This window comes from Choloepus didactylus, chromosome 1 (genome assembly GCF_015220235.1).
Source record: "Choloepus didactylus isolate mChoDid1 chromosome 1, mChoDid1.pri, whole genome shotgun sequence".
Lineage (NCBI taxonomy): Eukaryota > Metazoa > Chordata > Mammalia > Pilosa > Megalonychidae > Choloepus > Choloepus didactylus.
In genome coordinates, this window is record NC_051307.1 from 73,569,228 (window position 1) to 73,584,527 (window position 15,300).

At 37.5% G+C, this 15,300-nt stretch overlaps 1 protein-coding gene across 1 annotated transcript in view; it reads right to left on the reverse strand.

Annotated features, from left to right (window-relative positions):
* Positions 1-15,300, reverse strand: part of MYH15 (myosin heavy chain 15) — a 132,528-nt gene that overhangs the window by 79,636 nt on the left and 37,592 nt on the right. Inside the window, 5 exon segments of the mRNA XM_037812077.1 lie at positions 215-346; positions 1,417-1,594; positions 4,719-4,888; positions 7,369-7,508; positions 13,035-13,161. Coding sequence (XP_037668005.1) covers positions 215-346; positions 1,417-1,594; positions 4,719-4,888; positions 7,369-7,508; positions 13,035-13,161 — 747 coding nt within the window.

Genomic DNA, 15,300 nt, shown 5'->3' on the forward strand with positions numbered 1-15,300 from the left:
GCAGAATCCTGAAATTTATCTTTTTTATAGAACTAGTACCATCTCCTTGAGAAACCACCAGCCTGAAAACAAAAAGGCTAACAAGAAGGGATGACTTGGACCACAGAGCAGAAACAGGTATCAAGGGAATGAGGCAAGAACTGTTGTAAAAGCTGAGGCAGAGTCATGGATTCCATTCTGTGCATGAAAAATCAAGGAGGGTTGTTTAACTCACCACTCTTGGTACTGATGCAATTTTCAAAAAGGCTTCCCAGGAGTCTGATGGAAGTCTTCTGAAATCCAGCCACCACTGTTTCATCAAGAGGATCTTTGTTCTTTTCAAACCAACTGCTAATGTCATAGGCATCTTTGGAAAAGCATGCAGTTTGGGTAACAAAAGGGGAGAACTCCTAGGTTAACAGCAAACTGTACATTATTTGGAAAAACATCACAAATTGTGTGGGTCCTTTAACTTTCAATCATTTGATACCACAGTACAGAATAATACTCCAGAAGTCCATTGAGAAGCCTAAGGAAGTTTTCTTAGGCTTTATCATTTACATTTTGAAAAGAAAGCTGGAGGCAGAAAGGGAAGAGAAGAGAGTTGGAGGAAAAGGAAGGGAGAAGAAGAAAAAGAGGATTAAATGGTAGTTCAGGCCAAAACAATTCACACCGGTAGCCCTTTGTGGGCAAGAATAGATTAAATAATTTGAATTAACTGTCCCTAACACATAGCAAGCACTCAAAAAATTGTGATCAATTATAATGAAATTTTACTGTAAATGTCATTATAATCAATATTCCAAGCTATCAAAGAAGAGAACTATAAACATATCTGCGTACAGTTAGCAGGTCATTTTTAGGTTGAAGTATTACTATTTTATCCTTTATCAGTTTTCTCTCTGTTCCACCCAGAATCACTGGCCAGAAGCATAAAAGCAGAAAAATGGGGGCACATACACCAGCAGGGAGATAAGAGCCAGTGAGGGTCATTAGAAACCTTTGTTGGCCATAGTTTGGAGAACACCACTTCACATTGGCTATTTCTTTATGGGAGAATAAAAAAATCTTCAATAAAAAGTTCAAATGAAATCATTCATTCACACAAAGTTAAGTTAAAAGGAAGGACAAATAAGGAAGAAAAAAAATACCTGACTTTGATGGTTTCCATGCCTTTCTGAAGCTGTCTTGCTTTAGAGTAGGGGTGATGGAGTCCATTCTGAGATTTCTGACCTTTGGGCGCATGTAATGCTATTATAGCACGGGTATGTCATTTCCTAAGGGCTAAAAGGCTACTTACGTTTTCTCTGGAGCTGAGATTTATTTTGTTCATCTCTTTATTTAATCTAAATTTTACTTAAATATTATCTAAGGACTTTTGCTGAGTACATTTGAAACAGAATCAGGAAAATTCAGGGCTTGAGATATAGGGATAACTTAGCACCCCTGCATAATGGACAAGTTCAAATCGTACTTCATGTTTTCTTGTCTTAGCAGGGTTGGGCTTCTGGAGATGAAATGACTTTCAGAATGGTTGTCAAATGCTCTGGCCTTAAAAGTCCGTAGCCTTAAGGAACACACATTCCTCTTCAAAGATCGAAAGGATGTCCACTGGCTGTTGGAGATGCATACAAGCAGCAGATGAAAAAACACCAGGAAACGATATTTTCAGTAGGGGGACCAGCGTAAATTATTTCCCAGGAAACTAAACAGTTGACAAGGGAAAGGGATATTCACTGCATATAACTAGCCAGCCATCAATTCAACAAATATTTATTAAATACCTACTAGGGCCCAGATATACTTCTAGAAGTTGGTGATGCAGCAGTGAGACACATTTACAAATGCCTGTCCTCAAAGTCTTAGGAACAGTAGTTGCTAAACAATGTAATTGTTTATTTAATAAAAACCATTAAAAGTTTTGGTTTTAAGACATCTTCCCAATTATACCTTAAGTTCCTTGAATGTCAGAATGATGCCTTCTGGGGTATGCATTTCTCATAACCTTTGGCATTGTAGGTCCCAAGATAACTGAAAGTAGGTATTCAGCAAATTTCTGTCAAGTAATTAATTGAAATGTGAACACTGAGCTTTGGGACCTGCACTGTTTCCCTGAGGTTAATAAGTGAGATAAAATGTAAGAGTTGCCAATAAAAAAGCATGGAGTTACGTGTGTAATGAAAATATTCATGTGCACACAAGACTTAACTAGATAATCACATTAAATTCATTTTATAAGAAAACACCAGTATTAGCACATACAGTTTCCCCTTTGGGAGGCACCTACACTTATTGCCAAGATGCTCTACTGGGCTTTAAAATATTTCAGAACCTTTCTTTGGGATATCTGATACCATTGACCACTGGCACGTGGAATATTCCTGCTGTCTGATGGTGCATACTGTACGGAAAAAATAAAATATTTAGGCCAAGTCAAGCAAACAAGGTGAATAATGTGATAAAGGTAAGAAATAACAATATAACAATTTGGACTCAAAAACAGATAAGATGACAAGTATTTAAGCTTTCTCTTAAGGCTGCTAAATATGTTCTAAAACCTTACCTTAATCTCAATCCTGTGAGAGACTATCCAAAGAGCCAAATTATTGGAAGAAAGGTATAGCATCCCAAGGTGATTACACTGAAGAGGCAGCAATTTTTTAATGTATAATTTTGGCATATCTGTTTAAAAAATAAAGGAATGTGAGTATATCTCAATAAAACTGAAAAAAAAATTTAAATAATGGAAATTGTCTCTTTACCAATGCCTTATATATCCATAAATGTGTAATCATTTCTTAGTACTTTAATATTTAATTTATTGATGCTCAAGTTCTAAACAAACTAGAATATTTCAAGCAATGAAATAAATGTGAGGTAATCCTATAATAGATTTGTTCATACCACATCTATAAAAGGAGGTCACTGTATACTTGAAGACCAAATTAACAATTAAAATTGGTATTAAAGTACATATTTATTTTGGTTTAATATCTTTTTGTAGACATAAAAATATGCAACTATTATGTATAAAAATCCCTTTTCCTTTTATGCAGAGGCATGCTATAGGGTATTTTGTACATACTGATAAATTTTAGTCCTTTTGAGCTTTGAAAATTTCCCGTGATTAATTCTCTCTCAAGGAATGAGAGTGATCTTTAATATTTACTACAAATTTACCTCAGATAGCCTGAACCAACATTAATGGATCTTTTAAAAATAGTCTTTTCAAGATGGTATTCCTTATTTGCCTGACCTGAATACTTTTGAAATTATTTATAGGTCAAAGATTTATCTTTTCCTTCTATCACCTGGTCAGTATTACTTTGTTTTGTTTTGTTCTCATTTTATCATATCAGTAGAAAATTAAGCAGGAAATTACATCCATGTTGCTAATGTGTTTTCTGGAATAACTGAGACTGGGATAAATGAGGCAGTGGGCATCACATCAAATAAAAAGTAACGTTTATGGACTTATCAGTGTCTGAATAATGTCTGTATCCTACCTTCCTGCCTGAAAATAGTATCTTTCCATAATTAAAGTAAGTATATATTATAGGTGACAATTGCCAAAAGCGAAATCTATCCCTAATACCTGTAACCATTAACCAGATCACAGTTGGTTTTATTATTATTATTATTATTATTATTATTATTATTATTATTATTATTATTTAGTTAGCTCATGGTTGGCTCATTATTTTTTTTAATTAGACTGCCCTCCCCCCAGGAAATTATCTTGTGATAAAATAAATAAAATCAATATGATAATCCTGTTAAGAATAGTGGCTATTTTCAAGGCAGATTTAGCTACATTTAAAGTCTAACAAATAAAATTGATGCAACACTGATTGATAAAATCTGAGGCCATCAAAGGACAGAGAGAAGTCAGTTACTGGAGCTCCCTGTTGACAGGGCTGTTGAGAACCAGTGCTACAGTGTAGCTTAAGAGAGCTTTCAGAAAGTTAAAAGCACTATATCTCTGCCTGCCCAGACCTGTCTCCAGAATTCACTGCAATCCACAGTTATAGCAAGAAGCAAGAGAATGTAGTGTAAACATGTGGCCCCACTTGCTCCTATAGACAAGGCCTCAGAAAAGAATGTATAGACTTCCCCCAGGAAACCCTGCTAATCTTTCTCTGAGTACACAAAAAGATTTCGGCATTCAGGAACATCACTGAGTTCAGAAACCATGCACTGCCGCTAATTTACTAATAAGCTGTGAAGTATTGTCATAAATTACTTAAACTAACTGGTACTTGTCCAATTAAATGAACAAACTACATTCTGCAAGGTAGTGGCCTTGAGGATTTATGGCAGTTGTTTGTTTGCATGCTAATTTGCCAAATTTCGTTAAGCTGTTCTGGGTCTACTCATTCACCTTATGCTAATCAGCCAGGATCTACAGTGCTCATATTTCCAGCTCTGTGATTTTCCACTCAGGAGCACTACCGTTTTTAATCTTGACAAGGTTCCATGCACATTAACAGTGCAGGCCATGCATAAGCAGCAAATGCGTAACAGCTGCCTGCATTTAGATGATGGAGTAGAAGAACAGGTGTGAGAGTTTGGTTACGATGCCATGGGTGGCACATACAAAGACCATTTAGAGAAAATTTGTAGGGCTCTCCTGCCTCATTTCCCATCACCTTACAGAGCCTGATTCCTGACATGGATCAACACAGCAAGCAGGGACAATTCCCCATAAATGAAATGGGAACAGAGAAAAACACACATACCTTCTCAATGAGAGCTATGCAGGCTTGCAAATCCAGACCAAAGTCTATGGACAACTAGTCAATGTCTTGTTTCTTTTTTCCTCTTGTTCCAGGACAAACATGTTGATTAAAGAACTGTTGTATCTTTTCACTGGTAAAATTAATGCAAAGTTGCTCAAGGCTATTATATTTCAAAGATGTAAATCGGAAGGAGGAAGGGATAAAAATAAAATCGAGATTCACTTGGAAGGATGTATTGTAAAAGGAAAACCATAAATGCTATCATATGATGGAAAATATACCCAACAAGTAGCAAATACTCACTTAAATTTTTACTCTCCTCCTCAGCCTGAAAAAGGCTTTCTATGAAAAACCCACAGCTAACGTTGTATGTTAATGCAAAGGACTGGATGCTTTCCCCCTAAGATCAGAAACAAGCCAAGAATGTATGCTCTCACCACTTCTACTCAACATCGTTCTGGAAGTTCTAGCAAGTGCAATTAGACAAGAAAAAGAAATAAAAGGCATCCAGATCAAAAGAAAAAATAAAACTATCTTACAGATGATTTTATATGTAGAAAATTCCAAGGAGTCCACTAAAAAAGTATTATAACTAATAAATGGGAATAGCAAGTTTGCAAGATAAAAGAGCGATATACACAAATTAATTGTATTTCTACACACTTGCAATGAACAATCATAATAGCAACAAAAAGAATAAAACACGAACAGATTTAGCAAAATGAGTACAAAATTTATACTCTAAAAACTACAAAATATTGTTGAAAGAAATTGAAGAACTAAATAAATAGAAAAACTTCCCATGTTCATGGACAGAAAGACTCACATTGTTAAGAAGAAAAATAATCCCCAAACACATCTACAGATTCAATGAAATTCCTATCAGAATCCTGGCTGACTTCTTTGTACAAATTAACAAGCTGAGGGACCCTGAATAGCCAGAACAATTCTGCAAAAGAATAATGTAGGAGGACTCACAGTTTCAGATTACAAAAGCTACGATAAAGCAATAATAATTAAGCCAGTGTGGCCCTGGCCTGTGAGGATAGACATATAGATCAATGGAGTAAAATTGAGGGTCCAGAAATAAGCATACACATCTATGGACAATTTATTTTCAACAGGGTGCCAAAACCATTTAATGGGGGCAGTAACAGTTTTTTCAACAAATTGTACTGGAAAAACTGGATAAGAATTCAAAAGATGCAGAAGAATAAAGTTGGACCCTTACCTCACACAATACAAAAAATTAACTCAATGGATCAAAGATCTAAATGTAAGAGTGAAAACTATAAAACTCTTAGAAGAAAACATAGGGGTAAATCTTCATGAGCTTGGATTTGGTAAAGGATTCTTAGCTATGACACCAAATACACAAGCAACAAAAGAAATAATAGTTGGGAAAAAGATGGGGGAAAAAACCCCAAAAAATGGAAAGAACACTTACAATTCATTAGTAAAAAGACAAATAACCCAATTAAAAAATGGGAAAAGGATTTGAGTAGCCAGTTCTTCAAGGAAGGTGGCCAATAAGCACATGAAAAGATATTCAACATCATTAGTCATCAGAGAAATGCAACTCAGAACCACAATGAGATACACTCACTAGAATGGATAGAATAAAAAAGTCAGATACTAAGTGTTGGTAAGGATGTGGAGAAGCTGCAACCTTCATACACTGCTGGTGGGAGTGTAAAATGGTGCAGCCACTTTGGAAAACAGTTTGACAGTTCCTCAAACGATTAAACATAAAGTTACCAAATGACCCAGTAATTCCACTCCTAGTTATGTTCCCAAGAGAAATGAAAACATATCCACAAAGGAACTTGTACATGAATGTTTATAGTAGCATTATTCATAATAGTCAAAAGGTAGAAACAATCCAAATGTCTGTCAATGGATGAATGAACAAAGCATGTATATCCTTATAAAATGAAACATTTTTCAACTGGAAAATGAAATGAAGTACTGACACATGTGACAACATGGATGAATCTTGAAAATATAATGCTAAAGTAAAAGAAGCCAGTCACAAAAGACCACATGCTATATGATTCCATTCATATGAAAGTCCAGAAAAGGGAAATCTAAAAAGACAGAAAGTAAATTGCTGTTTGTCTGGGGTTGGGGTGGGGAAGGAGAGGGTAGTAGTAATGGTAGGGGAAGGATATGATAGCTAAAGGGCATGGGGTCTCTTTTTTGAGGTGATAAAAATGTTCTAAAATTGACTATGGTGACAGTTGCACATATCTATGAATATATTAAAAATCATTGAATTGTATACTTTAAATGAGTGAATTATATAATTTGTGAATAACTCAGTATCTCAATGAATCTCTTTGATTTTTAAAAAATTCTTGCTCCTTCAGATATACTCACAACCTAAAGATTATTATGATTAAATAATAAAATGACATTACAATTCAAAGCTATAAAAAATTCCTTTTCCTTTTACCTTTACTAAAGGATGAATTAAGGAAATGCTAATTTCTTAATACTATTAATTAGCTAATTAATAGCTTTTTTCCAACCAAGTTAGCCATGAAGTTTTGTTTATCATGCTTTAACTATATTTTCTGACTTTCAAGTCATATTTTCTGGTCTTCTTGTAAATATGCATTGACTTTATTCTTACCAGCTATACTTATATCAAGGATTTCAAAGCCAGTGATGTCAAGGATGCCAATGAAGAACTGCCTTGGCAGTCTGGCATCCAGAGACCTACTGGTATGGGTCCCCCACCACCTGAACATCCTTTCAGATATTGATTTGGACACAGCACGAACAGTATACGTTTCATAGGAAGCACAATGAAAATACCCCTTCATCTGACAGCACTGTTAATTTTAATCCTGGGCATTCTCTATCAGCAACCACCTTCTCATGAAATCAGGAAATATTTATCAACCTCTGGTGGTTCCAGCGTTCTGCTAAGTGTAATGAGAGAAAAGGAAAAAAGAAACAATGAAAGGAGGCAAGGAGGAAGGAAGAGGGGAGGAAAAGGATAGTAGAAAGGGAATGATCTAGTTTCGTGCCTCCCTACCAAAAAGTCATATAAGAGAATCATGTTCCTACTATTAAAGGACTAAATATCCTGGGATATGGTATGGTAATCTGTTTTAGAGCCTTGCTATTCCAAGCGTAATCTTAGATGAGCAGCCTCAGCATCACCTGGGAGCTTGTTAAAGATGCAAACTCTCAGGCCCAGTCCCAGAACTATTGAATCAGAATCCACAAAGTAACAAGATCTCCACTGATTCCTATGCACGATGAAGTTTGAAAAGTACTGGCAGAGTGCAGTAGGAATCAGGAGTCCCTAGCCCTTGTCTTATACCTACTGCTGCTGCTCCTGCTGCTAATTGACTGTGCAACTTTTGACAAGTGACCTAACCTCTCTGAGCTACAGCATCATTATCTGAATAATGCCCTTGAAGGTTCTTTCCAGCCCCAGCTTCCACCTTCTCTATTATATCACTTCCCAGTTTTGCTCTCAAAGCCCTGTAGGGAAACTGGCAATTTGATGCCTCATGGCTGACTCTGAATCTCCCACTGTAAAACTGAGGCTGCAGTTCTCTTCCCTGGAGGGGAGAGAAAAAGGCTTTAAAGTACCCTACTGGGGAAATCTCCAAACTCTGTGCCTGGATGATGCTATTCAAATGCAGATCCTGCTTCCCTAATGCAAAGGTGCTGTTGTAGTAGCAGGTTTCTGACAGACTCCAAGCAGGAGGGAATTTCAGTTGGACATTCTCCAAGCCTGGAAGCAGAATGTGCTCCAACCACTTGACATTTAAAATAGGCCTATCACATCTATCCTCAGCTGCCCGGGAGAGAGCATTGCAGCAAGAGCCAGTTGGTGTCTGATGGTGATTTAATTATGAGTCATCCACTCTTTGATCAGTTATCTTGAGTCATTTCCACAGTAATCCATAAGCCGGATGGCATCACAATTTGTTTTTTGTGTTTTTTTAATCTTTTATTATCAGCATCAAGAGTACACCCATACAAATAAAGCACCAAGAATGATGTTCATCTTCTGTAACACTGTGAAAATCACTCTCAGTCTACAGCAGTCACTTTGAAACTTAAAAAAGAACATGACTAACTTGCTCACCCCCTTTTAATTCCCTAAATACTGAGAAGTGCGATGGGAGAGAAACTTGTTTGGCCAAGGGTGGGGAGTGGTGAAGTAACACAGGAAGAAAGTCTGAAGATATGGGCAGAGAGGGTGAAGTAGATAGTATGATGCCCAATGAATGAATTAATGAAACCAATGTACTGCTCACTAATTAATCATTCTGATCATTTTCATCATTTTCTGCCCAGTGAAGGAGGAATGAGGTGGCTAAACCTGAACTTCCACTTTTCAAGGGCTAAATGGATCCCTCATTTCTTAGCCCTTTTAAAAATAACCTCACAGAAGACCCTGATTACTGGGGGTTGTGGGCAGGGGAGCTGGGGGGGGGGGGTTGGGCAACAGCATTTGATAGAAAAATAGAGTCAAACAGCAAAATTTTACCACTTTGAGCTCTGGCTTTCCCATCTGTAAAAGAGCAATAACAAAATATGTATATCTCAGGATTGTTATGGAAGGTGAGAGTTGTAATGAGACAGAATAAATAAACAAACAGAGCAAGACATAGAGCACTTAGTATTCAATAAATGTTATTCCTCCCTTCTCATCCCCTTTCCACTTTTATTACTTCCTCATCTTCATGCCAGTACTTCCCAGCTGTCTCACCTTGAGCAGTTAACCTCTTTAAGGCTCATTGTCTTTGATTGTGAAGTGGAAATATTAATAAGACCAACTTTGCAGGCTTGTTGGTAGGTTGAATTGAGATATCCATACAAGGCACTTAGTACAGCACTCATAGTATGTGCTCAATGGATATTAGCTATTATTTTTGTTGTTTTATCATCATTATTAATATTGTGAAAATTAAAATAACTGATTTCTAACAGGCATAGTTAAAACTCTTATAGATTGATTAAATACTAGACCTGAAGTACCTCATATAATCATATGTGGGGAAGGTAACTTCTCCCAAAGAAGGGGTGAATTTGGAAATGTGGGAGGCATTTTCTGATTGTCATCATGACTAGAATGCACTGGCATTTAGTACCTGGGGGCTAGGGATGCCAAACATCCTACAATGTGCAGAACTCTCTCATACATGCAAAATTGTCTCATCTCAGATACCAGTTTCCCCTCCATTGAGAAACACAGAGGAGTTCAACCTCATCTCTGGGGGTTCAGAGTGATGAAGATATTTGGTCAAAGTCGCCGAGTTAGTTAGCATTAGAGACAGAACTAAATTTTTTACAGAGTGTTAACGCTGCAAGAATTTTCCCTGTCTTTTGCAATTGTCATTAACAGAGCATACCCAACTCTATTCTTAGCAGTGGCAATTGTCTCTATAAGTCAGTAAAATTTCTAAGAAAAGAAAAGCCTTACAGTGTGCTTTCTTACTCTGTCTCCTGGAGAGAAATAAAGAGAGGGAGGCTGAGATTTTTTTACATTGAATAATAATATATTAGCTTGCTTCTCTGCTTCTGTGAAAGAGGCAAAGGTTTGATTTCAGTCCTCCTATGGGCTCATTAGTTTTATACAGAAAAAGATCTTGTTCTATAATCATAGCATGCCATGCATGCATGTTGTGGGGAATGTCCAAGAAAGAGTGAAACTGCTAACTAGCTCCAACCCTGCTACTCAGAAACAGCTCAACTACTTGCCCTGCTGCTCATAATCCAAGCTCAGCTCAGTTGAGTCTATTTTAACGTTTATGGAGTACCTACTGCTTGCAGGGCATTGTGCTCGGCGCTAGAGGTACTAAGATCAATTAGACACAATCCAAGCCCTCAAGAAACTCAGGCTACAGGGAGGACAAGAAACGTAAACAGATTATTTCAATACTGAATAGTTATTATCACGGTAGAGGTAGAATTATATTATAGAGTAAGTAAACTAGAAAACTGGCTTTGATTAGTTGTTTGAAATGTTGTTTGAAATAACATAGACATATCAGATACTTTACTATACCAAAAATATATACTTTATTGTAGTAAAAACGGCTGTCTTCTATCACAAATTTGTACATTTGTCTACCTCTTTTTCAGGTTTGGGATGTATGTGGAGTAAAGACAATCTCGGGGACATCTGAATACTAGCTGTATGTCCTTTGGGATGTTACTTGTGTTCCCTAAGCCTTAATTTCCTCAACTGGAAAAACATGAAGGAAGCATGCTTGCCCTACTTGCTTCAGAGTTTTCTTATAAGAATGGAAGGAGATATACCTGTGGCTTTACACATGTTATTGGTGACAGAGACAAGACTATCTTTTTACAACATCACTGCCTCTTCCTGGAAAGACCACACCCACTCTCCTGTAGCTAAGGGGATAATTTGACCAATTCTCACCAATGGAATTTTAGTGAAAATGACATCACTTCTAGCCTGAAGCAGTTAAGAGTGGGTGTGTTCAATTGCATGGAACTTTGAATAGGAAGTGAGATACAGAGTAATTTGGGCAGATAATAAAAAATATATTTACAGCCTCCCCCTCCCCAGCCCCGAGGATCTGGGGGAAGGTGTGGATGTGTTGGACATCCTCACCTGGACTGGTGTTGATGTTGTCACAAACATTGGGACTGGTGGTTTGATGTGCTGAGCCCTCGATCATGGGACTTGCCCTTATGAAGCTCGTTACCACAAAGGAGAGTCTAAACTTGCATGTAATTGTGCCTAAGAGTCTCCCCCTGAGTACCTCTTTGTTCCTCAGATGTGGCCCTCTCTCTCTCTCTAACTGAGCCATCTCGACAGGTGAACTCGCTGCCCTCCCCCCTACGTGGGACCCGACTCCCAGGGTTGTAAATCTCCCTGGCAACGCAGAGTATGACTCCCAGGGATGAATGTGGACCCGGCATCATGGGACTGAGAGTATCTTCTTGACCAAAAGGGGGATGCAAAATGAGACAAAATAGTTTCAGTGGCTGAGAGATTCCAAATGGAGTCGAGAGGTCACTCTGGTGGACATTCTTATGCATTATATAGATAACACCTCTTAGGTTTTAATGTATTGGAATAGCTAGAAGTAAATACCTGAAACTACCAAACTCCAACCCAGCAGTCTGGATTCCTGAAGACAATTATATAATAATGTAGATTACGAGGGGCGACAGTGTGATTGTGAAGACCTTGTGGATCACACCCCCTTTATCTAGAGTATAGATGAGTAGAAAAATGGGGATTAAAAACTAAAGGACAAATGGGGTGGGATGGGAGGATGATTTGGGTGTTCTTTTTTCACTTTTATTTTTTATTCTTGTTCTGTTTCTTTCTGATGTAAGGAAAATGTTCAGAAATAGGTTGTGGTGATGAATGCATAACTATGTTATCATACTGTGGACAGTGGATTGTATACCATGGATGATTGTATGGTGTGTGAATGTATTTCAATAAAACTGAATTTAATTAAAAAAAAAAAAAGAGTGGGTGTGTTTTCTCAACAAATTATCGTTTCTCCTTGTGCACCAACTTTGGAGGCCGTGTGCTCCAGATCGCATATCCACAAAATGGAAGAAGGCTATCCAATCTGTATTGGATTTTGTGTAAATGAGAAATAAATACTTTGTAGTCACTGAGAATTTAGTAGCACAGCCTATCTCATTCTGATGTATACACTTTGCCAATGTAAACCATTATTTTGTGATGTACGAGCATACTTGTATGGTTGCATTGCCTCGCAGCCCTGCGAATACTTGCTGCACTGAGGCAAAATCCCAGGATCAGCTCTTCAAAGCCTTCATTATTATATCATTATCACATTCTCCTGGATGCTGAACACAATCTATATGACCTTCTATCTCTCATTTCTCTTCTCAGTCTCCCTTTTTCAACTAATGTGTCCCTGTGTGTCTGTCACTTCAAAAAAAAAAAAAAAAATTGTCTCAAATAGGTTAAGGATGACAATTTTCTAATTTTATTCATGTCAGGAACCAACAGCTTTGAAAATGTTTTAGCTGGACAACAAGGATGTTGATCACAATATGTGAAGGGCTTGCCTGTATTTGCAAAGAGATTTGTAACCTAGGGGAAAATTGTCAAAATGTTATATTTCAAACTAGAAAGACTCAACACAAGAGCGTCTACTGTGATATGCATCTGTAAATTAAACTATTTGAATTCTCATCACAGTTGCTTTCCTTAGCTTTTTTTAATAGACTCTCTTGTTGCAGACATCCTCAGTAGTTAAAAAATATACATGTATAGTATGTATTTAATTATTACAAGAACATAGAATCATAATGCTCTTGAAATATCACCTTACCTTTTCCACCATTTGACCTCTGGTAACATATTCATTGTCAACTCTGATTCTAGGATGGATCAATCCCTTCACCAACTCAGAGGAGTTAATGCCCATGAGGAAGGCAGCTTTGTCAGCACCTGGTCATAAGAAAGGAAAGAAGAGAACAAGGGGTTGGGGGTGAGGAGGAGATGCTGTTAAAATTCATTTCATTATAACCAAATAGACCACCAGTGGACTGAAGGATGGTATGTTTAGCTTGATGTAGCAAGGTAAGTTGTAACTAGGAAATAAATGCCTGAATCCTAAATATTTAAAAGAATGTCCATCTTGGAAATTCAAATCCAAACCACAATAAGATGCCGTCTCACATCCACTAGAATGGCAATAATAATAATAATAAAAGACAATGACAAGTGCTGGCTAGGATATGGAGAAATTGGAACCCTCATACATTGCTGGTGGGAATATAAAATGCTGCAGAAGCAGTGGAAAATATTTTGACAGGTCCTCAAAAAGTCAAACATAGAGCTGCCATATGAACCAGCAGTTTCACTCCTAGGTATATGCCCAAGAGAAATGAAAACATATGTCCACATAAATGTTCATAGCAGCATTATTCACAATAGCCAAAAAGTGGAAACAACCTAAATTATCCACCTACAAAATGTGGTATATCAGTACAATTAAATATTTTTTGGCCATAAAAAAGGAATGAAGTACTGATACATGCTATAATATGGATGAACCTTGAAAACATTATGCTAAATGAAAGAATCGAGTCACAGAGTCCACATGTTGTATGATCCCATTTATATGAAATGCCCAGACTAGGCACATCTAGAAAGAAAGAAACAATATTTGTAGTTTCCAGGGGCTGGGGAGAGGAGAAAATGGGGAATGACTGCTACTAGGTATGGGATTTCTTTTGGGGGTGATGAAAATGCTGTGGTATTAGAGAGTAGTGATGGTTTCACAACCTTGAATATATTAAAGACTAGAGAACTGTGTATGTTAAAAGGTTGAATGTTATGGTATGTGAATTACATCTAAAATTTAAAAAATAATCTATTTCTTGATACTGGATCTGTTCTAAAAAGAATGATTTATGTGAAGGACATGGAAAATTCTATCTTCATTATTTGCCTAGTTTCTCCTTCTATATATGTACTTGTAGATTCTTTCAATGAAGCAGGACTTGGACCCTGTAATTTTATAAATCAAGACAAACCACCAATCAACAGAAACCAGGACACTTGCACCATAGCAATCGAAATCCCTTTCTCTTCCTGTGAAATCTGTTTACTCCTCAGTGCCCTCTACTGTCCAACAAGAATACTTACACCCCACCAAATTATAGTTTATAAAATGAAACTTTCATTTTCCAAGAAGTGGAGAAGAAGAAGTGTTATAAGAAGGAAAAGTAACCAGGCATGCATCACATCGGTGTTAAAATTTTTTTCAATAACACAAAAGAATGCCACAGGCAAAAAGTTCTAAGTATATTTCAAATTGTAGATCACTTCAGTTACCAAACAAAACAAATACTCCAGTTATCTGGAACTTCTCTGCTACTTCTTCCATTATTTAAAATGAATCCTGGAGGCGGGGCAAGATGGCGGACTGGTGAGCTGTATGTTTTAGTTACTCCTCCAGGAAAGTAGGTAAAAAGCCAGGAACTGCGTGGACTGGACACCACAGAGCAATCTGTCTTTGGGCATACTTCATACAACACTCATGAAAACGTGGAACTGCTGAGATCAGCGAAATCTGTAAGTTTTTGCGGCCAGGGGACCCGCGCCCCTCCCTGCCAGGCTCAGTCCCGGGGGAGGAGGGGCTGTCAGCTCCGGGAAGGAGAAGGGAGAATTGCAGTGGCTGCTCTCATCGGAAACTCATTCTACTGATTCAAACTCCAACCATAGACAGACTGAGGCCAGACACCAGAGACTCTGAGAGCAGCCAACCCAGCAGAGAGGAGACAGGCATAGAAAAAAAAACAACACGAAAAACTCCAAAATAAAATCCGAGGATTTTTGGAGTTCTGGTGAACACAGAAAGGGGAAGGGCGGAGATCAGGCCTTGAGGCGCATATGCAAATCCCGAAGCAAGGCTGATCTCTCTGCCCTGGGCACTTTTCCTTAATGGCCCTGGTTGCTTTGTCTATTAGCATTTCAATAACCCATTAGATCTCTGAGGAGGGCCGTTTTTTTTTTGTTTTTTTTTTTTTAAATCCTTTTTGCTTTTTCTAAAACAATTACTCTAAGAAGCTCAATACAGAA